General features: G+C 34.6%; 1 protein-coding gene across 4 annotated transcripts in view; it reads left to right on the top strand.

Moving 5' to 3' along the window:
• Positions 1-26,669, top strand: part of LOC114349497 (ABC transporter G family member 20-like) — a 636,826-nt gene that overhangs the window by 547,454 nt on the left and 62,703 nt on the right. For all 4 annotated transcript variants that reach the window (XM_050643852.1, XM_028299891.2, XM_028299892.2 and 1 more), the window contains exons 6-9: positions 2,403-2,496; positions 7,576-7,797; positions 14,979-15,088; positions 18,671-18,905. In XM_050643852.1, the coding sequence (XP_050499809.1) occupies positions 2,403-2,496; positions 7,576-7,797; positions 14,979-15,088; positions 18,671-18,905 (661 nt within the window). The remainder of the gene's footprint in view (positions 1-2,402; positions 2,497-7,575; positions 7,798-14,978; positions 15,089-18,670; positions 18,906-26,669) is intronic.

Here is a 26,669-nt window from a genome sequence, read left to right as displayed (position 1 = left end):
TTCAAAAAAATAAAAAAAAAAGTATAGGATTGCTCCGGATTCGAACTCAAGACCTCTCGATCTCTGGCCGAATGCTATACCAAATACGCTACGAGGACTGTGCCTGTATCGGTTCGGACGTACCTAATGACAATTCACGTTAACAAACAGACAAGGTGAAGTATAATAAATATACAATAAAATGTTTTAATAATACTCATCTTACTCCTGAGAAAGACAAATCCAAAGACACAAAAATTATAATAAATATATTTACTAAAAACACTAATACATTCTTTTCACGCCTTTTCTTGCACTCATATATTTATATACTTCGTCTAATTTACTAACCATTGCACGTCATCCGCGTCATAGCCTGTGACGTCGCATGATACCAACACGAAATATTTGGCGGTAGTTGTGTTCTTTTTTAGAATCATTTTGCCGAGTACACTGGAATTACAACCACTAGACATGTTTTATTATATACGCGTAGAAATAATATTTGAAGATTTCTATTAATGTTAACCTAAAGAAATACACAATAATATGTTTCATTTAATTTGTATAAATGGATTGATTATAAAGCGTTTTTATGAAGCACATTTATTCGGAACACACTGTAGCTGTAATCAAATGAAGGTGACTTTTAGAATAAATTGGTAACATTTATTTGACAGTTGCGGTGATGACACTTCATATTTGTTTATATTCTTTACTATAAGTATCTGTTGTATTATATTTGCTGTTTTTATTATTTACTTTACAATAAAAAGATCCTCTACTATAAAAATATAAATTTCACCTAATTTTATCACGACTTGGAATAATCGAGGTATCTGACAACATTTTTAGTTGTTACTGTAGACATATACAAAGAAACCTATCGGCTTCTCCCAAGAGTTCGGAGCCGATTTTTTAATAATTAAGCAATGCAGTGCAAAAACGCTTGCACTGCAAATCTTAAATGATTATAACTTAATTCTTGTTCTCTATTTCTTAAGTTTTTATTTATTTACATTGAATATTAATTTGTTTTGTTGTATAATCCACGTTTACAATAACTATGTGATCTATTTGATTTAAAATGGATTCAGGATTTTTTTATACTTTGGCAACTATGTCAACTTAGATCTCTGGCGTAGATTTTAAACGTAGATTAAATTTTATTGACGTGCAACGGTAAGTAAATTAGACGGACTGTACATAACTTGAAAGATTTAGCAACTAAACGTCATACTGTCTGTGTGCGCATGCGCGCAGAATTATGAAATTTTACTCTCAATCGCGCCTAAAGAAGTATAACTTCAAAAATGGAAAGTCCCCACTAAAATGGAAAACTTAACTCAACTTTTTGAAGTTATACTTCCTTTAGGCGCGATTGAGATTGAGGGTGAATTTATATTAATCTGCGCGCATGCTCACACCGACAGTATGGTATTAGTCGTTATACGGGCTCTGGTAGAAATGATCTGTCAATAATAAATAATTGTTCAATATGAAGGTAAACAAATGTATAATATATTAGTTTTATTGTTGTCAGGACAGAAACAAAAAAATTTATAATTGTAGTGACTTTTAAATAGTTTTTAAAGCAACAGGTACCTACGTAATAATTGTAAATGTATCATAGGTACCTACCTATTTGAACCTACCAAAATACATAGTATGTAATACTTTTATTTACATAATTTGATTACCATCAAAATTTCTATCAATATTCACCTAATATATTGTTTTCTTACTCTATGTTTTGTTGTATTTTTTCAATTCTAAATCATTTCAATTCAAAATCAAAATAATTTGATTTACATAATTCAAAAATGTCAAAAGTTTACTCCGTTTAGTTAGTCGATCTTCGCACATAATGACACATTGTCTCCGTGGCGAAGCGTTTAATGCGAATGAACCCCAATACAACGCCAATACCAACCGCGCTGGTAAGTTGGTTCGAATCCCAATAGAAACTTTTATTTTTTTATTTTTTTTATACATTTTATGATTGTAAGTATATTTATTATATAATTTTATTTTCAGAAAAATTTTTCCGACAATTAATATTCAGAAATCACTTGTGGCATTTTTAATGTGTTTGTGTGTCTTTTATTCTTTTATTATTTTAATTTTTGGCACTGTTTTAATAAAAATGTTTGAGAAGTAGTAAGTATAAATTAGTTAAATATTTAAATAAAATATAAATAAAAAGTATATTAATTTCGTTTATAATCATATAATCATATAATAGAAGTATAACTTCTTACGTGCGTACAAAGTACACACACATTCTTTTTTTTTTGGTTTTAGGACCTAATCTTCTCAACTCAATAGGTCCACATAGCGCTCGAGTGACTTCAAATTTAGCATCCTTGCCTCCCCTACTATAATTATATTTTTAAGGTTCATATTCCTTTACGGTGTTTTAGAATATGGAAGTATTTAACGAAAATAACTGAAGAGGACAAAACGACTGTGATAATAACAACACATTATATAGAAGAAACTAGACAAGCTGATAAGGTAATATTTTACTATTAGAATAACCCTATTTTTATAGTTCTTCCACTTTATCTTTTCCCATGCATGAAATTATTCACGATTTACTTTTTATACTAGGTCTCTTTTTTTAACTCACAGAAATTAGTATCGCGAAATTAAGCTGCTTGTCTATAGAAACCACAATAAGTTAAACAAGGATAAACAATACGGGCATGTCGTTGATACCTTGTTGACTATGAATGTTGACGCTAATCATTTTCAGTGACAGTGACATTAGCGAATTTGTTTGTATATTAGTTCATTTTGAATTTATTGTTTATTTGGTTTTACAAGTAATTGTTTAACTTTTAGTCTTTCTGTATGTCATTTTAATTTTAATTTTCAAGCATAATTGTTACAATTACTGATATACAAGACTAACTGTTGCTCTTTTAATTTGATTACTTCCGGTAAAAACCATTTTTACGCAAATGTGACAAGTAACATTTTTTAACCTACAAATTGTCATACATGTCATACAATACAGTGATGAGCGCTCTAATAACCGGCAAAATAGCACAAAAGATGGAAAACGTATTAAGTTGTGAGATAAAAAGGAATGAAACTAGTGGAGCTGGGAAATTTAGCGATATTAACCTACGAATTTACATTATATTGATTGTTTCCCACCTTTAGACGTATCAGACGGGTTTGGCAACTGCCACTGTCACAGTGACAGTTTTAGTTGACAAACTCATCTGATACGTGTAAAGGTGGGAAACAATCAATATAATGTAAATTTATAGGTTAATATCGCTTAATTTCCCAGCTCGACTAGTTTCGTTTCTTTTTACCTCACAACTTAATACGTTTTCCATCTTTTGTGCTATTGGCCGGTTATTAGCGCGCTCCTCACTGTATATTATACTAGGTACATGAGGGTGGCTATGGTTCAGTCGAACGGAAACTTATCTGTTTAATTTTTGTTTTTTTTTTATTTATTTATTTATTACCTATATTTATCTTTATTTTAGTAATAGTCGATGTGATGTTCAAGTTGTTTAATGTTGAGTCTATCTATCTCCTCAATAGTAAAAAAAGATTAAACACTTCAACAAAATAACTTCCAAATTTTACAGAACCGCTTGGATTTACATGAAATTTGGCATACACATGAGCATCTCAAATTAAATTAATCGTTACCACTTCACAAGTTGCTGTAATTATTTATTATTTATATGATCTGTAAGTTTCATCGGGTCAAAATGCTTTTTGAAAAAATTTTGGAGTTTTTTGTTTTTCTGTAGGACAAAAGCAGTTTGAACCGATAAACTTACAGATCATATAATATAAACAATACATGGGTACACGAGTGAAGCAGCTTGTGGAGCGATTACGATAAATTTTATTTGGGTTGTAAATTAAAGGGTGATTCTCATGATTTGTTTTACCAAATAAATGGACCAACGTTATTTTGTGCGTAACTTGCTTACTGTTGATGCTAGAAACTTTTTTAAAAAAACCAAAATAAAGCTTTTTTAAATACTTTAAAAAAGTTGTGATGAATGTTCTGCAAAAATTTTGTGATTATTTCACGTCGAAATATTCGATTTGGAATTTGACAAATATGAACCATTTTTCATTAACCACAACTCTGCTTCTGCTGGGTGTAAAATCCTTATACATACATCATTTATTTCACTTTTTCATGAGCTATATTTTTGATGAGAATATTTTTTGGACAAAATACTTACTTTTTGAGTTATTTACGCAGATCCGTCTAAAAACGTGTTTTTCTTTTGCTAAAATATGAACAAATTCACTCGCAAAGAGCTCGAAAAATATTAACCTAGTGAAAAAACTCAATAGAACAAAAGATGCTTAGAATTAGGCCCGGCGCAAATTGAACCTAACCGAGACACAACCTGCGCCGGCGGGACGGGTGACCCGTGCATTTATTTTTCTAGCGGACCGCATATTGAACACAACCTAACCCAAGCGTTGGCTGTCGGTGTTGGAAATAGAGACGGGCAAAATCAGTGCGGACGTGTAACGGTTACTTTTGATACCGGTTCTCAGTGGTGTTTTACTGTGTACAAATACTGATTACAAAATACTGATGTATCTCATCCTTGTACTAAATTGAGTAGGCAACTTTAAATCGGTGTATTTCCGTACTTGTAACTAGTAACGTTTTAAATATCTTCCACGTCCCTAGTACTAGCGGTATGATTTTCGAAAACATCGACTTTGTATTTTTGATCATAAGCGGCTGCATAAAAAGATATCTTACACTAAGTATTTTATTTCTGCACATAATACCTACATATTTAAAATAATCTCAGAGTTATTTAATAATCCCTCCGCTACATAACACTATCTGCATAGGTATTTCGTTTTTAATTTTTAAGCATAAACAAAAATGTAATATGCCGACAAGTTGAATTTGAGGGTAATACGATATTTTTATTGATCACGGTTTTAAGTGACATAAATCATTTTTCATTGATAATCTGTAGATTTAAGGAATTATATAAAATTTTTATACCTATAGAAAGGGGATTACGCCATGATTCTTTGTAATCAACTATTTTCAATGGGAAATACGCCACAATTTTATCAAAAAAATGTTTTTATTAACGTTTCGATGCCCAAGTCGGGTGTCGTTGTCAAAATACAAAATAATACTAAATTAAACAAAAATGTTGTTGCTTAGTAAAAAATTCTTCTAATTTATTTAATCTGACTCATTTATATCGGCAATTCAGACATGTATTATACATTTTAAAGTAGAAGACTTTAAAATTATATTGCCAATATTGATGAGTTTCGTTCCTGGGATGACTTTGCTATGGAGTCTCTAGCGCGAGAATTTTACTGCCACCGTTGCATTTGGTTGTCTTTAGACAGATCACATGCTATGATTTTTGTGGCGAATATTCTTGAGTTGGGTTGATTTCATGTAATCAGTATATAATTAGTAAAGTCGTCCCAGGAACGCAACTCATCAATATTGGCAATATCATTTTAAAGCCTTCTACTTTAAAATGTATAATACATGTCTGAATTGCCGATATAAATGAGTCAGATTAAATAAATCATTATAAGAATTTTTTAAAGCTATTTTCTTGTGGCATTTTTATAATCAAGTATATTCAAATGGGAAATAAGCTATTTATTAAATAAGCTTATTTCCCATTTGAATATACTTGATTATAAGAATTTTTTACTAAGCAACATTTTTGTTTAATTCAGTATTATTTTGTATTTTGACAGCGACACCCTCCTTGGGCGTCGAAACGTTAATAAAATCATTTTTTTGATAAAATTGTGGCTTATTTCCCATTGAAAATAGTTGATTATAAAAATGCCACAAGGAAATAGCTTCAGAACATCATTCTTTGTGACATCCTATTTAATTTTAAAGAAACCTTATTTTTCTAATATGTAATATGTTATTCTAAAGGCATAACTTTGATTATTAATTTCGTATCGCCGTTTATTTAGTCTACTAGTAATAAAGTTATCATAATTTAATGACAAAGGCAAAGCAGTTTTCACTAGGCGTTTTGACTATGCTAATATTTTTATTTATCACAATAAATTGTACTTAGGTACCATCCATATTCATTTCATTTCCTATTTTCTCCCATACGTCGTGTTTGCACGGGTATATCCCGAACGAGTTCAATTATTAGCTTCGATACGTCCATCTCGCAAGCAAAAACAAGTAAAAATAAACATTTGGCGCGTCTGGCGGTGAGTCACGCGACACACGACCCAAGAAAATTGGGACATCTTGGATATTAGTGCACCCTAATATGTCTGTGTAGATTTTGGCATTGGATCCGACCATCACTTGTAACACCGTTGCCGTATCCTCTATTTTTTCATACTATCACGTTACAATTTTTTGTGATATTATACACGAGCGGGACACCCTCAAAAAAGCGCTTTGTTTTCGAGATACTGACCACGGAGGGCTGAATGGCTAATTTTATTCATACTTTATATTTTCGACGGTGCTGAAAACGAAAATGAGGCTTATTTTGAATTTTATGTGGGTGAACATTGTCAAAATCGCAATTTTAACCTAAAAATAAAAAAAAAATTAAATCACGTTTTTTGCGTTTACCTCGCTACAACTCTGTTCCATTTTAATATTTTTTTCTGAAATTTTTACAGTACATAGCTCTAAAATTTCCGAAGACAGTGGTACCTGCTTCAAGTTTTATTTTTATCATGATAAAGGTTATGAATTTTTCAAAGAAAAAGGTGCGGATTTGTGCATTGCAAAGTTTAATCGCAAAAGTTGTGTGAGGAAGTTTAAAATTTAGCTTCTTAATCACGTTTATTTGAAAATAGAGAGTACAAAGAAGTTTTCTGGTAAGTTTTAGATCAAAATGTTTTATAGAAAAAAAAAATAGTGCAACTTTTAATGTCGACATTAGAAATCCCCAAAATAACGCTTATTTTTTGAGGGACAGACAATCTAGGTCTAATTTCTCACCTTTATTACTATCCTTGGATTATAAGCTTTCATTTGACACCTCATTTGTCATTCTACCTAGTATAATGACTGAGAAGTAAACAATCTTATTCTATTATTCTTGTAGGTACATTTAACATTGATTGAAATTTTGAAAGAAATGGCATGGCAACACTGTGACGCACAAACATAAGATTCAGCTGTGCGTTACATAGGGTGCACTAATAGCCAAGATGTCCGAAAATTGTACGCCGATGACAAACGTTCCCAAGCGAAACCTGCAAACGCTTGCACTATACACTATACACTGATCGTAAGATGGGTTCAATTTGCGGTCTCTCGCTTATAAGCATGCTCAACAAAACTGTCCACGCAGTTCGCCGGTGCAGGTTGTGTCTCGCTTAGGATCAATTTGCGCCGGGGCTAAGTCAGTTTATCCAATTACGGACTTATTTTGAACGTCTATTTTTTTTCTTTGACATGCGCTATGTGTATTTTTGTGTATGCCAAGTTTTATGTCAATCTAGCGGTTCTTTAAAATCTAGATATTTTGCAATATTTTACCGTGAATGAATGGACTAATCTAAATTTTACTGCAATCAATACACTTTTTTAATTACATATTGTTTTAGATTGCTCTAATGAGAAAGGGAAAGTTATTAACAGAAGAACACCCGGAGACGCTCTTAGAAAGGTACGGCTGTGATCTGCTAGAAGAAGTCTTTGTTATTCTAAGTTCTAAACAAGAAGAAACAGAACAAACTTCTGGAGTAGATAATTTGGCTTTTCAGTCATCTCAAACAGGCATAAATGAATCTACTGAACGAACAAATGCAGCATTGGATGTAATTAGTGTAAGTAATGGGCTCTTTAGTAAGTAAGTAAAAGAATCTGGGGATAAAACCAACCCTACAAAAATAATTTTGAATAATATCACGTATATCTAAAGGCACGTATTCACTATGTTGGCGCTCCGCGTTCCTGCTACTGCTCCACATAGTGGATACGTTGGCGCTCCCGGCCGTGTAACAGTGCGCGTTCCGTCTCGGCACTCCAATCGGTGGCGGTTTATATGTAAAGGAGCGCTTCTTCTTCTTTAGGTGCCGTGTCTGTATTCAGACGTTGGCCGTCATCATGTTTACAATTTTCTGAAATCTCTCTCTATCGGCTGCTGCGCGAAATAATTCTTCTACTGTGCAGCCACACCATTGTCTAATATTACACAGCCATGAAAGTTTCTTTCGACCAATCCATCTCTTTCCCTCCACTTTTCCATATATTATAAGGCGAAGCAGCAGATGGTATTTAGGTCCTCTAATTATGTGGCCGAAGTATTCTGTTTTTCTCCTCTTTATGATGCTCATGAGCAGACGTTCTGAATTCAGAATTTGAAGAACATTTTCATTGGAAGTGTGCGAAACCCACGATATCTTTAGGACTCGTCGATAGCACCACAATTCCAATGCTTCTATTTTGTTTAGCATTGTGGTTTTTAAGGTCCATGTCTCACAACCATACAATAGGATAGACCACATATAACATTTCAGCACCTTCTTTCGAATATTCATCGACAGGTTTCTGTTACATAACACTGGTTTCCAGGTCATAAAGCCTTCCGTGATATTTCGATCCTAGTTATTATCTCTTCATCAGAGTCACAATTTACATTTAACCAGCTGCCAAGGTACTTGAAATGATTTACCCGTTCTAACTCCTTTCCATCAAGAGAAAGCTGACCTTGATCTATATTAATCTTTCCAACTGCCATCCACTTTGTTTTTGAAATGTTGATTTTAAGGCCTCTCCGATAACTTGCTTCACTGACTAGATTTAGTAGTGTAGTGGAGCGCACGACGTAATAAATGGAGTAGTTGCAGCGAGTGCTGAGCGCCAACATAGTGGATACGTGCCTTAACATTTAAAATAAATAATTTAGAAGATTATGTTGTGTGTAAATATTCAGCTCCATTCTGTTTGGATGAACATTAAAAAATATTTCTATAGTGAATTAGGAGGACTGTTTTAATATAGATGTGGGGAATCCAACAACGGATACGAAGTGATGATTTTCAGTGATACAGATTCTTCTTCTCTTTGATTTATACTTATATGTGATTGGACTTGTTCATTAGTGATTTTTTGTCTTTATGGAAGATTGTCACTCAATCTCTTGCGCTGTCGACCGATACTTCTTCTACCACTTGGAAATTTGTTCCTTTCTATTTTAACGACTTTTGTGTCCGCCATTATACTGATGTGCTTGTCCCATTATTTTTTTTCTATTTAGTTCCCACTCGTTTAACACCTGTACATTACATTTTGTTCCAATCTCGTCACATTTCTGCTATTTACAGCACTCTCTGTGTATTAGCTGTATCGCATCTTGTTCTGATACTTACGTCAGTATTGGTCTTACACTTGTCTTATATAGAGTGGCCGGAAAGTCCATTTACACTAATATAATGAATTTTTTTGGTTATATACAGAGGGAAAAAATAATTTCAATGCGTGGGATTTCAATGCACATGTGGGCCAAGCCAAGGCAGGATACGAAGCAATACATGGGGGATTAGGCTTTGGAACTAGAAATAAAGCTGGAGATGACATGCTTGAATCAGCAACAGCATTGGATATGGCGATTGTTAACACATTCTTTAAAAAGAGAAAAACTCAACTTATTACCTACAAAAGTGAACAACATCAATCCCAAATAGACTACTTCATGATAAGGAAAGAAGACATACGTGAATTCAAGGACTGCAAGGTAATAGTTAGTGAGACAGTAAGCCAACAACATAAGCTGCTTGTTCTGGACATCGAAATAAAAAGCGAAACTAAACAAAAATATCGGAGAAGACCACAAAAATCAAGTGGTGGCTGCTAAAAGATGAGAAAGAAGGCCTATTCAGGAGAAGAATAGTAGAAAAAATATGTTGGAACATGAAAGGAAGCCCTAATAAAATTTGAAGAAAAATGGCCAGTAGTATTAGAGAGACTGCTATTGAAATACTTGGGAAAACGTCAGGAAAAAAGTTTGAGGATAAAGAGACTTGGTGGTGGTCAAACGAAGTACAAGGAAAAATAAAAAAGAAGAGAAAATTATATAAAAAGTGGCAAGAAACCAGATCCGACACAGATCTTCAAAACTATATGGTGGCCAAAAAGGAAGCGAAAGTAGCAGTAGCAAAAGCCAAAGCAGAAGCGTATTCAAACCTATACGATCAACTTGATACCAGGGAAGGCGAAACGAAGATATATAAAATAGCCAAACAGAGAGCAAAGAAAGCAAAAGATTTTAATCAGATTAGATGTACCTATCCGAGATGAAAATAATAAAATACTAGTTCACGAAATGGATGTCAAAAAGAGATGGAGAAAGTCCTTTGACAGCTTATTAAATGAAGAATTTGACAGACAGCCTGTAGAGTCAACGGAGACAGTAGCAGCAATGGTTACCAAAATAACAAACGGGGAAGTGGCTCAATCGTTTCAAAAAATAAAGAAAGGAAAAGAGGTAGGACCCGATGATATTCCTGGGGAAGTATGGAGAGCATTGGGAGAGACAGGAACAAGGTGGCTAGCAGGTCTATTTAATAGAATTATGGAAGTTGGACAAATGCCAGACGAATGGAGAAGCAGTATTCTGATACCTGTTTACAAACACAAGGGAGATATACAACAATGTACAAACTACAGGGCTATAAAACTGCTTAGCCACACCATGAAAATATGGGAAAGAGTAAATGATAGACGGATATGTAAAGAGACCGATATTTATCCGAGAATCAATTTGGTTTTATGCAGGGCAGATCAACAACAGATGCAATTTTCATTATAAGGCAGTTGATGGAAAAATACAGGAGTAAAGAAACAAATGCTTATATGGTATTCATTGATCTTGAGAAAGCATATGATAGAGTTCCTCGAGAGATTCTGTGGTGGGCACTCAATAAGAAAGGAGTCCCTGGTGAATATGTAAAGGTTGTGAGAGATATGTATGAGGGAGTAACGACTAGTGTTAGGACAGGTGTGGGAGAAACTGATAAATTTCATGTGAAAGTAGGATTGCACCAAGGCTCTGTGCTTAGTCCGTATTTATTCTCATTAGTTTTGGACCAGATAACAGCGAAACTACAGGGTAATATTCCATGGTGCTTAATGTATGCTGATGATGCCGTGTTAGTAGGAAATAGTGAAAGAGACTTAGAACAAAAACTGGAACAGTGGAGGCAAGCTCTGGAGGAAAAAGGTTTAAAACTTAGTAGGACAAAAACAGAGTATTTGGAATGTTCATTTAAAGATGGAGTTACTACAAATAAAATGGTATCTTTGGATGTTGAACTGATTGTAAAAAGCAATAGTTTTAAGTACCTGGGATCGGTATTAAAGAGTAATGGAGAAATAGATGGAGATGCATGCAGTATAATTAGGGCTGGATGGATGAAGTGGAAAGAAGCGAGTGGTGTGTTGTGTGACAGAAAAATTCCAATGAAGCTAAAGGAAAAATTCTATAAAACAGCCATAAGACCGGCTATGATGTACGGAACTGAATGTTGGGCAGTGAAGAAGAAAGAGGAACAACGAATGCATGTGGCGGAAATGAGAATGCTTAGATGGATGAGTAGAGTGACAAAGAGGGATAAAATTAGAAATACATAAGTATATTAGGGGAAGTCTAGGTGTGGCACCAATTGATGCCAAAATGAGAGAGCATAGGTTAAGATGGTTTGGTCATTTTCAACGTCGAGACGTTAATCACCCAATACGAAGAATAGCTGAAGTGCAGATTCCTGGAAGGAGTAGGAGAGAAAGACCAAAGAAGACCTGGGGAGACGATAAGGCAGGACATGTTGGTAAAGGGGATTGACATTGATATGACCCAAGATAGAATTGTGTGGAGAAATGCAATTAGGGAAGCCGACCCCGCATAGGGATAAGGCAAAGAGTATGATGATGACAGAGGGAAAAAATAATAACACAATTTTATTTGTAAGTCATTTATTAATTATTTATTTATCTATAACATCGGTGTGCATTGCATACCTCCATTGTCCCAACACAACTTGGTACGCGGCCATGTTCGTATGCTCATCCGTCTTCAGCATGTTCGCACCTACGAACGTAAATGCTTCGCGAACTCCATTTCGCAAGTTCGCGTTCAAAAAATATCTGCGTTTTCTAACTCCTCTTTAATGAAATCCCACAGTGCATTGTCCAGCGTTATCAAATTTGGACCTCTTGGAGGCCAAGAAATTGGAGAACCTCGCCCAATCCATGGGTTCGAGAATATTTCATTCAGGCGTTTGAAAAAACGAGAGCAAAATGGGGTAAGGCGCCATATTTTTGAAAATAAACAGTGTCAGGAATCCCTGAGCTGTCAATTGAGCTAGTACCAATCGTTGATTATCTGCAGATACGTAAGTGTGTTAAGTTATGGAACCTTAAAAAATAGGGTCCAAGCAGATAAGTTGAAGCATTTCCAGCCCATATCATAACACGAGGCGGGTTTTTCACTTCCTTAGAGAAATGATAGTTGTCCTTTGCCCAGAAATAAACATTTCGATTTCGAGAAATCGCACACTCATCGGTGAAGAGATCATTTTATTTGTCACATGCTCTCGGAAAGTTTTGAAGCAGTAAATGACACGCTTCAATTATATACTCATTTGTAGCCGCCATCATGTTTCAATTGCAACTATTGTTGTCTGTCTGCGGGACCAGACAGGTGCCCTTGTACAGGATTTATATTAGTGTCCAAAAAATAAGAGTAATCCATATCGATTTAATTTTTAAAGTCTCAAACAAATATTATTTACATGTATTGTTTACATTACGTAAATGGGTGACATTGCTTCTACAATGTAGGCCACTCGTTTTGAAAACAACGGAGTCAGCAATTATGTAACTATTAGTATTTTCATGGTCCCATTCAGGTGTAGTCAATCATAACAAAACAATTACGATTTATTTATAGATACGGAGAAAGTAAAGAGGAGAGGTTACTCATTATTCAGACAGCGACGTGGTTGGATCAGATACGTTGTCCACCATTTAGTTAGTGTCTTATTTAGTGTTCTAAATAAATATATTCTGCTAAATAGTGTTTCAACTAAATCAACCCCATCATCGGGGGTAACAACCCCCAGTACCAAGATAATGATGCGCATGTACCGGAACGCAAATTAACATTAGCGCAGTGTTGAAACATTATTATTAGTGTAAAGGCTTTCAGGCCACCCAATAGATTCTTGATTTTTTATCATACTTAATGCGTCGGTTACACCATAATATACTGTTATAAGGCATTTTGTTAATTTATTATTTAATCTTTGTACTTGATCTCTTACTTCTTCTTCAACGTCTTCATAGCTGGACTGTGTAATTCCTAGGTACTTTATTTCCAGATCCAGTGTATACCTTATTGCTCCTTTACTGAATAGTATCTATGGGCCATTCCACGAACATGCGCATGTTTTGTATTGCTTCGACAACGAGTGTTTTGCTGTGCAACATAAGAGGTACGAAAGTAAATGGCGCTAATAATTATTCCAATAAACAACAATGCAATTTGCAATTTACTTTCGTTCTTCTTGTTTTGCACAGTGAAGTGTTCGTTGTCGAAGTGATCCAAGACAGGCGTATGTTCGTGGAATAGGGTATAGGTAAGGGTTCAAGGTATTGGTTGAAATCGTCATGTTAAATTATTTTGCTCTTGTATGAAACCTATGAATTGGTCTTTGAAGGTTATCTTCATATTGGGCTGCCAATATTATATTGTCTGCGTCTGTATGACTCCTTCCATCTTCTTCTTGCAGTACCGTCTCCTATCGGAGGTTGGCTACCATCGCAGCAATCTTAACTTTGTTGGCTGCAGCACTGAAAAACTGTATTGAACTGCACCCATACCACTCCCTTAAATTTCGCAACCAGGAAATCCTCCTACGTCCCACATAAATACACTCCGTCCATAATTAGGTTAAATAGCATAGAGCAGTGGTTCCCAACCTTTTATGTCTGGCGACCCACCTTCTGATGTTTTTTTTTATATTTGCGACCCATCCCTCACCAATTATGATGAGAAAAAAAATAAGGAACACAGTCACTGTACGCTACACAGCTACTGTAAGAACCACGCCGCGGCCCACCTGAAATCCGCCCGCGACTTACTAGTGGGTCGCGACCCACCGGTTGGGAAACGCTGGCATAGATAGAGCATAGTTAATCCCCGTTTTATTCCATTGTCTGTATCTATAGGTGTGATATACGAATAAGTACCTACACGTTGTCCATTTATTTTGATTTCTATTCTATTGTTTTGATAGACCTTTTTAATTCTTTTTATAATATCCAACGGGATCTCTTTACTATAAAAAGATGTATTACACTGTTACATCTTACTCTTTCAAATGCCTTCCTTAAGTCGATCAAACATAGGAATGAGGGTTTATTATATTTGAATGCTTTCTCTATAATCTGTTTTATAAGGAATATTGGAAAATTGGAAAACTGGAAAATTTTTGCTTGTCTGCTAAGTTTATGAGCTGATTTATTCGTTCTTGCAAAATTTTAGTTGTAAGTTTCAGGGTAGCATTTCGCAAGTTGAAACTTCTGCAGTTCTCTGGTTGTTTCTTTTCACCCTTTTTTGATAATTAGATTGGCTTGCTTTACTTCCATTCTTCTGGTAATTTATAGTGTGTTATAATCTTGTTAATTTATGTTGTTAGTTGGTCCGTCACTGTCACTGCACCATATTTTAACAATTCATCTAATATTTATCTGCAAATTTTCTATTGTTTAGTTTTTAAGTGTTTTTTGTACAATATGCATGCATATGTGAAATTTTTCGTTCATGGTAATTTATAATTATAATGTTTGTGGTTCCAAAATCATTTTTGTTGTTGCACAAGACACACAAAGAGTTGTCGAATTAATAATGGCGATGAGTAGGTATCGCAATTATAAGGGTATTTATTACTGTCAGAATAAATAATAATGTAAAGTTGATGTGGCTACTTACTTTGTTTCTGATTTATAGGAGGCACCTCAACAAACGAGAACTGAAAGAAAAAAACAATCCATTTTCGAAATGATCAGATTCAAGTCATTGTTGTTTAAAAATTATAAAAAGCTCAAATCAAATTTAATGTAAGTATATCTCTATAATAAATTTCTACTATTACCTTAGTTTGTTTAGCGTCTATAAGATATAGTGATATTGGGATACCTTGTCGGCTGCCAACAGAAGTGAAAAGATTTTTAGACAGATCTAGAAAAAGAGTTGTATCTGTAGACTTTGTCCTACGTCAATAGAAAACTATTTACCACATGGTGTGCAATTTTGGCTTTAAAAATCATCTCACAGACAGACAAACGGATAACAGCTAATTTTTCCTTTTGTCCCTAGAGTGTTAATGCCTCTGGTATATCTGCCTTGTAAAGGAAAGATTGTTTCAAAAAATAGTAATAAAAACTTAGATATAGAAAATATACAAGAAATTTTAGACAGCTTGGCTATTAGTGCACCCTATGTAACCCACAGCTGAATCTTATGTTTGTGCGTCACAGTGTTGCCATACTGTTTTCTTTATATCTTTCATAATTTCAATCAATGTTAAATGTACCTACAAGAATACTAGAATAATTATTTTATAAGAACGTTTACTTCTCCATCATTATACCAGGTAGAATGACAAATGAGGTGTCAAATGAAAGCTTATAATCCAAGGGTGGTACTAAAGGTGAGAAATTAGACCTAGGTTGTCTGTCCGTCTGACCGCCAATATAATTCCTCCGTAACTATACCAGGTAGAATGACAAATGAGGTGTCAAATGAAAGCTTATAATTATGTATTCAAGAATAGTACTAAAGGTGAGAAATTTGACACAGGCTGTCTCTCGGTCTGTCCGTCCGACCGCGAATATAACTTCTCCGTCACTATACCAGGTAGAATGACAAATGTGGTGTCAAATGAAAACTTATAATCCATGGATGGTACTAAAGGTGAGAAATTTGACATAGGCTGTCTGCCCGTCTGTCCGTCCGACCGCGAATATAACTCCTCCGTCGCTATACCAGGTGGAATGACAAATGTGGTGTCAAATGAAAGCTTATAATCCATGGATGGTACTAAAGGTGCCTCATCTTTTGTCATTCTACCTGGTATAGTGACGAAGGAGTTATATTCGCGGTTGGACGGACAGACAGACAGACAGCCTAGGTTAAATTTCTCACCTTTAGTACCATTCTTGGATTATAAGCTTTCATTTGACACCTTATTTGTCATTCTACCTGGTATAATGACGGAGGAGTTGAGTTTACAAATAGACAGACAAGACGGACGAACGGACAGACGGACCTGGATAATTCAACGTTTTCACATTTTTTCAAAATTGGTGAAAACAACAACATAATAAACTTTACTTAATTGGTGTTTCAATACTACTTATTTTTTACACATTACACAATATTACAAGTTTTCTAGCATAATCAAGTAAAAACCTATCTATACATTACATATTAGAACATACCTAAAATACACAAATGATACATTTCACACACAAATATACTATCACAAAAAATTGTAATACTATGAAAAAATAGATCATACGGCAACGGTGTTACATGTCATGCTCGGATCCAATGCCAATATCTACACAGACATATTAGAGTGCACTAATAGCCAAGCTGTCCGAAATTTTTATACTACTACTACTACATGACGGTTTATAACGTTCTCTGCCATTCTTCGACTTCCAATCGCCAATTCGTCCGGTTGTAGGTCCTCTTCTGTTTCTTTCTCTCAGCTCTTTATTTATTCCTTCGCTCCAACTTTTTCTCGGTCTACCTCGTTTTCTCTTTCCTTCTGGTTGCCATTTTAGTATTTCCTTTGATATATGTCCGAATAGAACCAGATAAGTTGTTTTATTTATGTCATCTGTTATTGTTCGTTTGATTCCCATTATTTCTCTAATGCGTTTGTTGGTAATCCTTTCTCATCTAGATCTTCCTGCTGCTCTTCTCCAAAAATCCACTTTCGTTGCTCTCAGTGTTGCCATCAGCGGTCTTTCTTTCATTGGCCAGTCCTCACAGCTGCATAGCTTAAATGTTTATATTATTTAAATAATTATGTTTTTACTTAGGAGAGAGGCTTGTACCTTGGGTCAGCTTGTCCCATGGGCCACCCCATTTTTCTTTTAATTTGCGCGCGAACTGTCTGTGTTTCTTATCTCAAGTTCTTCTACAATCGTCGTCATTCTGTGGTTAGTTGTTGAACGTGATTAGAACTCATTTGGGACTATCGTATAAAAATATAGTGTTTTATTTCGTGAAAAGTAACTATTTATAGGATAGATAATTTCCTTTTTTAATTTTTGTGTTAACAGATATCGTAAATTAAATCAAAGGGTGTGTATGCCTATACCACAGAAGCGAATCTGACTGTCGTTTTCATTGATTTTGTCGGGATCGAAAAATTTGACCTTGTGCACCAGTTACAGAATAGAACTTGATATTCTAAGGAATAGACCATTCCAAATGATGTAATATTTTTGACAAATAGTTATTAATTAAATATGAAATATAAAATTTAACTATAAAATATAAATAAAATATAAAATAAAACATATTTAAATATAAAATTTAATTATAAACAACTGTCACGTCAGTCGCAAAAGTGAGGTTGCACCAGTTACGTTGACACATGAGCATGAAAATTATGTTACAGATTTGCATACTAACAGGTAGTTAAACAACATAGTGAGAAATATAACAAAACCGTTTTATTAGGTTAAATTCACATTTGTTTTCTTTTTGGCCGAGTCTTGTACCTTGGACCGCTATCACGGCTTGTACGTTGGACCGTAAAAAATTAATGGGAAAAAAGAAGACACATTTTTATGTTGCACAAATAACTGCTGTAAGTCCCCATTTAACGGTCCAGTATCTGAAGAGAATTCTGAACAGCTACAAATTTTTTGACCTAAGCCTACGGCACCACGGGCGAGAAATTGACGCTAGCAGTAGCCGTAAAACAAACTTAAGGTTCCGCGGAACGGAATAGGAATAGCCGAACTGTACCGACTACAGGACTTGTGCGTAGTCGGTTCAGTTCGGCTATTCCTATTCCGTTCCCTGGAACCTTAAGTTCGTTTTACGGCTACTGCTAGCGTCAATTTCTCGCCCGTGGAGCCGTTCGCTAAGTGATCAACAATTTGACACTGACATTGAAGATGTCTTGCTTAAACTTAAACCACCATGTCAGGTTGGGTTGGCTGAAACTCAAAAAGGAGTAGGTACATGTGTTTGACTTAGATTTTGAGAGGTTCAATGTTGAATAACACAATTTTTTGTGTATATTTTTAAAGATCTATATGGGTGGTTCAATGTACAAGACTACGTGGTTCAAGGTACAGTACTGGTTTGTACTTTGAACAAAATGACCTCTAATTAATAAAATTTAAAAAAATATGTTTGGTTTTGTTTTAATTAAAAGACCTTTTAATATAGTATACTATGGTGTGTAAACGACAAGTTAGTCCAAAAATTTTTCCTTAAAATTTAAAAACTTAAAAATAATTGAGCTTAGAAAAAATCCAGTTCAAGGTACAAGCCTCTCCCCTATTTCTTATTTCCAGCAAAATCATTAAACCTAAAAAAATCACATTTTTCCTGGACCCCACTTCACATTAACAAACAATTTTGTTTTGTTAAAGTTTTATCATTTTCAGATCTACAATATTTCTCGTTGTGTTCCCCGCACTTCAGGTTTTGTTTTTTCTCACAGCAGTTGGCAGAGAAACAAAAGGAAATCCATTCGGTATAGTCAACAACGAAAGATCTCAAGAGTTCTGCAAAACATTTCCCAGAAACGAATCAGCTGTGCCGTACGATAAATTCAGTTGCCATATTAATAGTGCCAGTTGCCTGTTTGAGGACTATTTGGATGTACCATTATTTTACATGGTAAGTAGGTAATACCTATACTTAAACCCTTAAGTACTAACATCTTAAATCAATGACGTAAACACTAACTAACCGCCTGACAGACGGTGTTAAGGCAATACGTAAAGTATTCTCAACAATGATAACCTGTACTTATTGTACGGTTATAGAGTATATTTCCATAGGTAAGCTGGTTAAGAGTAGATAACGATTTTTCAAATGTGATTTAAAGTATTATCTGCATAAATGGCACAAAGAAATATTTGCTATAAGAGGTATATGGTTCAAAATGCATACAGTATCACGACTAATAAGTTATGTTCACATATATGTAGAGTACTCACAGTTTTATTCCTTGATGACGTGTCACATCAGAGCTCTGATTGAATTCCATAATCCATTTGGTTCATTTGTAAAGCACTCACTAATACGCTAAATAAATCATCGTTGATAATACTGAGCAAATTGAGTTATCTAAGCAGTATAAAACAAATAGCAAGAAAGACCGGTATGCGGCCTTTTTCAACGAATAGCGGGAGAACGATTATGAGAGATGATTCTCGTTAGGAAGCTTTTGACGATCTGCCCCGGCGAGGGGTTCAAATGCGAGTCTCAACAATAACCTGGAGTTTCCAGAAAGGTCTACATAAATACTACTTGAATTTTAAGTAATCAGTAGTACAGGGGCGTAACTAATTATTTTAGTGAGCCGTGTATAATATATTTATTGTACAGACGGGTTTAACATTTTAGTGGTAATTTTTGTTTTTGTTAAATATTTTATTTCCAAAAAATATCTCGATGACTTACTAAAAGTATTGATTATCTAAAAAACACAGTAATAAATCTATTTTTTCTATATTTATTAAAATAAAAAAACATTGTAACAAAAATGGAAGGATTGTTTGTGTACCTTTTTACTCCTGAAAAAAAGTGTGATAAAAACTAAACAAATTAAAGAATCTTAATAAAAATTTATAATCGAGTTAAACAAAGTGTAAGAAAACTGAAACTAAAAAAGTTTTTAAAAAATGTTAAAACAAAAAAAACTGACAGGTACCAGAGTTAGTACAGTGTAGCAATGGTATTCAGTGGCAACATTTTCATCACAAATTGATTCCACTTCGCTTATGTCGTCTTCTACCTCATCAAACCATTTCAAAACAGTTTCCTCAGGGTCTTTATTCCCGTATTTTATGTTTTTTCACGAACTGGGGCACATTATGTGTAATGACGAACTGGGCGCACAAAGACTAACACCCCGTCTATTAGACGGAAATCACACTTTGAGCCTAAATATCTTTCGAATAACAACCTGCCGCAAATTGCCGAATTCAATACTACTAAAGAACATGCCAACTTGAAAAGTCATAAACGGGTGACTTCAAAATTTTCTAGAAAGGGAAATGTCCCACTTTCGACAAGCGATGCCATCTGAGAGACGGGGTGTTAGTACTTAAGGGTTAATGAAAGTAAGTGATCCTAGACAAAAAAATTTACAATATTTATTTACAAGGCTCTGCTCTACGTAGGAAGCATGACATCAACTGTGGCAAGTATGAATCGATTCGAGGATTCGAAATAGGAATAGGAGAAAAATGTAGTATTCTGGTGAAGAAAATGCAAAATTGAAGAAGAGACTGCCTTACATAGCGTATGCAATTGCAATGTACTAAGCAATATGAGGCAGGAATTCACTTGTATACTGGGGATTGAACCAGAAAAGACCGTACAACTATCAATAAGGAAAACGTTAGCCTTCGATGAAGCCACAGGACTTATTAGCCTTTAATGCAAAAAAATAAGGTATTGTAGAAAGATCTTCCGACCACGTGTAAGAAAATAGCGAGTCTCGCTTGAACTAAGAAAAAGAAGAAGAAGAAGGAGGAGGTGAAGAAGGAGGAAGAGTAGAACGATGGTCAGAAAAAGAGAATGAGAAGAAGGAGGAGGAGAAGAAGATGATGGTGATGACAATGATGATGATGAAGAATAATATGGGGAGAACCAAGGGATCACTTTACTTTCTCACATTGACAATCTTTCTATCCCAGTCCCTCCTGGAAATTGTAATTTACCTTAATACAGAAAATTCAAGGATGAATATATACAATTCATCATCATCATCACTGGCTCGACAACCCTTTCTGGGTCTTGGCCTGTTCCAAAATTCTTCTCCATTCTGATCTGTTTCGTGCTTTTTTCTCCAGTTTTTTATTTTTAAGGGTATTATATCATTTTCTATATGTTCTAAATATCTCAGCTTCGGTCTTTCTCTTGTTCTTTTTCCTACTGGCCTCTGTTTGAATATTTTGTTTGGTATTTCGCCTTCTTCCATTCTTTCTACATGTCCCATCCAACGCAGCCGTCCTATTTTAATGAATGTTATGATATCCGGATCCTGGTATATTTTGTATAGTTGAAAGCTGTACTTTCTTCGCCAAATTCCGTTTTCTATTGTGCCCTTATATATGTGTCGCAAGATTTTCCTTTCAAAGGTGGCTAGCAATGTTTCCTCTCTTTTAGTGAGTGTCCAGGTTTCTGAGCCGTATGTGAGTGTCGGTCTTATTAAAGTTTTGTATATTTGGCATTTTGTTTTTCTGCGACGTTATCTGATCTTAGTTGCCAAATTAAGCCATAGTAACTTTTATTGGCAATAAATATTCGCCTCTTCACTTCCTTCGCTACGTTATTATCAGACGTGACTAGGGATCCCAAGTATGTAAAGTTTTTTACCCCCTCAATGTTGTATTCTCTCATTGTTATATTTTGTGGCTGCCTTATTTCTGCGTGTTTACTTACCTGCATATATTTTGTTTTGTTCTGGTTGATTTTAAGGCCACTATTTTGTGCAGCTCGTTCTATTTGATTGAATGCCTCTATCATTTCTCTTCTTGATCTTGCGATTATGTCAACATCATCTGCAAATGCTAGTATTCGCACGCTTTTATTAATGATTGTTCCTCGAGTATTGACTGTTGTGTCCCTCATTATTTTCTCGAGTTCGATGTTGAACAAGATGCATGATAGAGCGTCTCCCTGATAGAGCGTCTCTCCTTTTTCACATCTATTGTTTCCGTTAGTTCGTTTTGTATCCGGATTTTACTTTCTACTTTTAGAAATTCTTTTATCAGTTCTATTATTTGTGTTGGTATATTGTATATTAAATTCTTTCATTGCTTCTATTAAGAATTCTCGGTTTATATGGTCATATGAGCTTTCGAAGTCTATGAAGAGATGATGTGTGTCGATGTTATGTTCGCTTGTTTTTTCGAGGATCTGTCGCAGAACAAATATCTGGTCTATTGTTGACTTCTGTCTACAGAAGCCACTTTGATATTTGCCAACTATTTTTCCAGCGTGTGGTCTAAGTCTTTCATAAATGACGTTGGACATTATTTTGCATGCTGCATTCAGCAGCGTGATTCCACGGTAGTTTCCACATTTTAACTGATTTCTTTTTTTATGTAATGGTACAATTACGTCCAGAAAATATATAATATATATGTTACAGTTCAAGTTGATTATCCAGTTGGAGTTGACTCCAACTAGTTGGAGTCAACTCTAACGGCTGGTTTCAGTAAAAGTTTATTATAAGTATAAAATGAAGATTTATATTCAACATTTACTAGTAAAAGTAGACTCCAACTAGGAAAAGTATACTCTTCCCAATGCCATTTAGTAAAAGTTGATTCTGATTCACACAAACAGCCGATTCTAGAAATTAAATGTTACTGAATATGTTCAAATTAGTCTAGGCTGTATCGTCGCCCCCGTTAGGTAAATTACTCCGATTCGAATTTTTTGCACAAACTTACTCAAAAAGAGGTCCTTATAACAAATAACAAATCTACTGGGTGCCAGGCAGTACCTTGATCGATAAATTGTTTTTTAAACAATTTTTTTAGACAAATACACAAAAATAATTTTTTCACTTCGAACAATTTTTTTTAGATCATTTGGATTATTATGAGCAAAAAAAGGTATTTTGTGATTTTTCTCTAAAATTGATTGTTGTCGAGTTATACGCGATTTAAAATTTGAAAAATGCAAAAATAGCCATTTTCAAGGCTTAATAACTCGGTTAAAATCCATTATTGTGAAAGTCAGAAAGTGACCAAATCAAAGTTTATAGCCCCCTCTACAAGATCCGGCAGAAATTTTGGTCACTATTTTATTACTAAGCTTTATCTTAATTATTAACAATGAGCGCTAAGTGCGTATTAGGCGGCCGTCAATGGTGAGTGCTAAAGAGTCCAGCCATCCAATGGTGAATCTCACTCGCACTCACATTGACGGCGCCTCAATACACGGTTAGCGCTCATTGTTGATAATTAAATATAATATCTTATTAATGAAATAATGACAAAAATTTCTTCAGGATCTTATAGAGGTAGCTTTAATCTTTGATTTTTTTAGTTTCTGACTTTCATAATATATAATATCGTATGGCATTTTTGCCTTTCGGACAGTTCCGGCGCCAATTACATCTTTAACCCTGTTTCAAGTAACTAGTGTCGATGTACACTAGCCCAGGGGGACCTACGGCTTAACGTGCTCTCCGAGGCACGGTGAGACTTCTCGTGTCATTATTGGAAATGAAAATGGTTTGTCTTTGGCAGGGCTCGAACCCACGTGCACTGGCGTATGAGGCCAGCGATTATGCCGTTACTCCACGGCCGCTCGCCTTTAACCGAGTTATTAAACCTTGAAAATGGTTATTTTGGCGTTTTTCAAATTTTCGCTAATAACTCGACAACAGTCAATTTTAGAGAAAAAAAGGCCCAACGGATCTAAAAAAAATTTGTACGAAGTGAAAAAACTACGTATTTTTGCGAATTTGTTTAAAATCATTGTTTATCGCCAAACTTCACTAAAATCATTCATTATTGTACTCATTTGCCCTCATTTTCGGCAGTAAAGTAACACTTTGTTGTATTGAAAGAAAAATGTTACTTTACCTGCCGCGATAATTAATAAAATTAACCGACATTGAATGTAAGTGGTCAATGGCAGCAATCGATTATTTATTTGAGTGAAATTAAAATTTATTTACTTTAATTATTAAAAATATTGTACAAAATTTATCTTATTATTAATAAAATTTATGTCAAAAAGTAAAATTCTGTAGTGTTTCGCAATTATGTGCATACAAAATAAATCAAAACTTTACAGATTTAGTAATTAGGTAGGTATACAATATTGATAACTATCGATTAAACATCAAAACCGGCCATCATGCAAAAGTCATATGTCATTACTGTCATACGAATTTTTTATTTCGTCTAAAATTAAAAAAATTTCCTCAAGTTGTAAGTAAGTGTTAATGTTTTTTATGATTAACGATTCAATTTTGTACGCACCACCTCAATACTCTTTATCGAACGCGTCTGTTCCTCTGCTCGTAATATCAGACTCGTTCGATAAAGAGTCACTTTACTGACTGACTTTACTGAAATTGGTTAAACAATTTTTCGACCGCGGTACCGCGTGACACCCTATGTATTTGTTATAAGGATTGTTATACGGATGCATTTCTTTGAGTAAGTTTGTGCAAAAAATCGAATCAGAATAATTTACCTAACGGGGCGACGTAACAGACTATACTAATAAGTAGTTGAAACGGTCAAAACAAAGAAACGCACACTCATCAAAAATGCACTTGAGATTCTCGTATAATCAACATTTACTGAATCGATCCAGGAAGAGTCAACTCCAACTAGTAAAAGTTGATTTAAATTTTTAAAATCAACTTTTACTGCTCGTTTCAGTTGGAATTGACTCCAACTAGTTGGAGTCAACTCTAACTGAGAATCAACTTGAACTGTAACATATACATATTATATATACAATTAAGTCCAGAAAAAAGAAGACATTGAAGACCTTAACTTAGAGATAAATCTACAGAATCTCACAGAAATAATCAGTTATTTTTTTCCTACTATTATTAGTTGAAGGAAGTTATAGGTACATATGTGTCTGAATATTATGTCCTAGATATTTTCTCTTTTTTAATAACTTCTACAGGTTCACGATCTCCATTCATACGTCTTGAAACTTGAAACAAGAAACTCATGCTAGTTAAAAATTATTAAAATATGGGATATGGGATCAGAGAATACGATTCCATGGCAAACAGCCATTCTAACTAAAGTAACAGATAAAATATTTAATTATGTTGACGAGTTTTTCTCCAAGGAACGTAAAATACCAAAAGGGGACGTCAATGAATCATTTTTTGCTGATCTCCTTCGCACTATGGAAAATGGTCTGCACTGTTTGTAAATAAGCCGAGATTTAAACAACGTTTAGATACCATAAGAAGATTTCTCTTTGTATTACTTGTTTATTTGCTTCTGTAATGTATTTGAAGAATGTGAAAAAAAAAAAGAGAAGTATATTAAAGTGTGTAAAAATATTTAATTTCCTTAGCTAAGCGCTTTCGACATATGTGTCATCATCAGAACTAATGGTCAAAGTATATAAAAAAGTACCGGCTACTTCGGGTTGAAGGTGTTTGCATTACGAACATTGGTCTGCTGTGCAACTCCGGATGATGAAATATTATTTTTCTGATTAATTGATTTTAATTAAAATAATAAACAGTAAGAACAACCACTTAGACGTTACAAACATATAAATTTTGGTCATGGTACGGTATCACCGAACCATTTTTAAGTGATGCGAGCAGTTGACTCTAGACTGACTCTACTCTGTTGACTCTACTCTGACTGACTCTAGACTAGTTGACTAGAGTCAACTGCTCGCATCACTTAAAAATGGTTCGGTGATACCGTACCATGACCAAAATTTATGTTTGTAACGTCTAAGTGGTTGTTCTTACTGTTTTATTATTTTAATTAAAATCAATTAATCAAGAAAAATAATATTTCATCATCCGGAGTTGCACAGCAGACCAATGTTCGTAATGCAAACACCTTCAACCCGAAGTTGCCGGTACTTTTTTATATACTTTGACCATTAGCTCTGATGATGACACATATGTCGAAAGCGCTTAGCTAAGGAAATTAAATATTTTTACACACTTTAATATACTTCTCTTTTTTTCACTTTCTTCATTCATTCAAGTGTGTACAAAACTTATCAGTCTTTCAACTGTAATGTATTAAAAAAAAACTTTTTGCTTTTTCGTTCTTTTGCTTTTTTGCCATTTCGTTCGTTGCAATCCGTGACTTCACGCCGGGGTTTGTCCTAGTTGGGTCAGAGAGAGCAGCATATGTGCCTCCTGATGGGATACTAATAAGTTTCGAAACCGGTAGAGGTGCTTGGTGCACTCTCTGATTGAACTGGAATAATGATGCGGCTGTGGTTTCGTGTTGCAACGAAATTGAAAATGGTTATTCATTTTTGATTTATGTTTACTCCCATTGGAGTACGAATGGAACCATTCTCGTTGGAACTTTACCGCGCTGAGCAGATGGGACGTGAATTATAAATTGTAAAATTCCCTCATCTTCCTTAGTCTCAGCATCCGTTATGGCTTGCAAATTGTAGAAGCCTCGGAGGTGATACCAGAGAAGGTTCGCATTGTTTTCAGTCTGGTAGGATGTAGAATGACATTTTTGGATGTTGTTTTATGTGCTATTAGATTGAAAACTTAGTTTTTGAAGTTATACTTCTTTACGCGCATATGAGGGTGAATTTTAATAGGATTAAAACCTTTGATCCCGGCGCAGTCGCATTACAACTTTGTTCTGATTGGATGTTCAAATGACATGACAAAAATTATCCAATATGGCAGCTGTATCACAGCAGTGGGACTGTGGT

The sequence above is a fragment of the Diabrotica virgifera genome, chromosome 2 (genome assembly GCF_917563875.1).
Source record: "Diabrotica virgifera virgifera chromosome 2, PGI_DIABVI_V3a".
NCBI lineage: Eukaryota > Metazoa > Arthropoda > Insecta > Coleoptera > Chrysomelidae > Diabrotica > Diabrotica virgifera.
The sequence above is the reverse complement of the archived record's forward strand: the minus strand, read 5'-3'. Positions and strand labels throughout refer to the sequence as shown.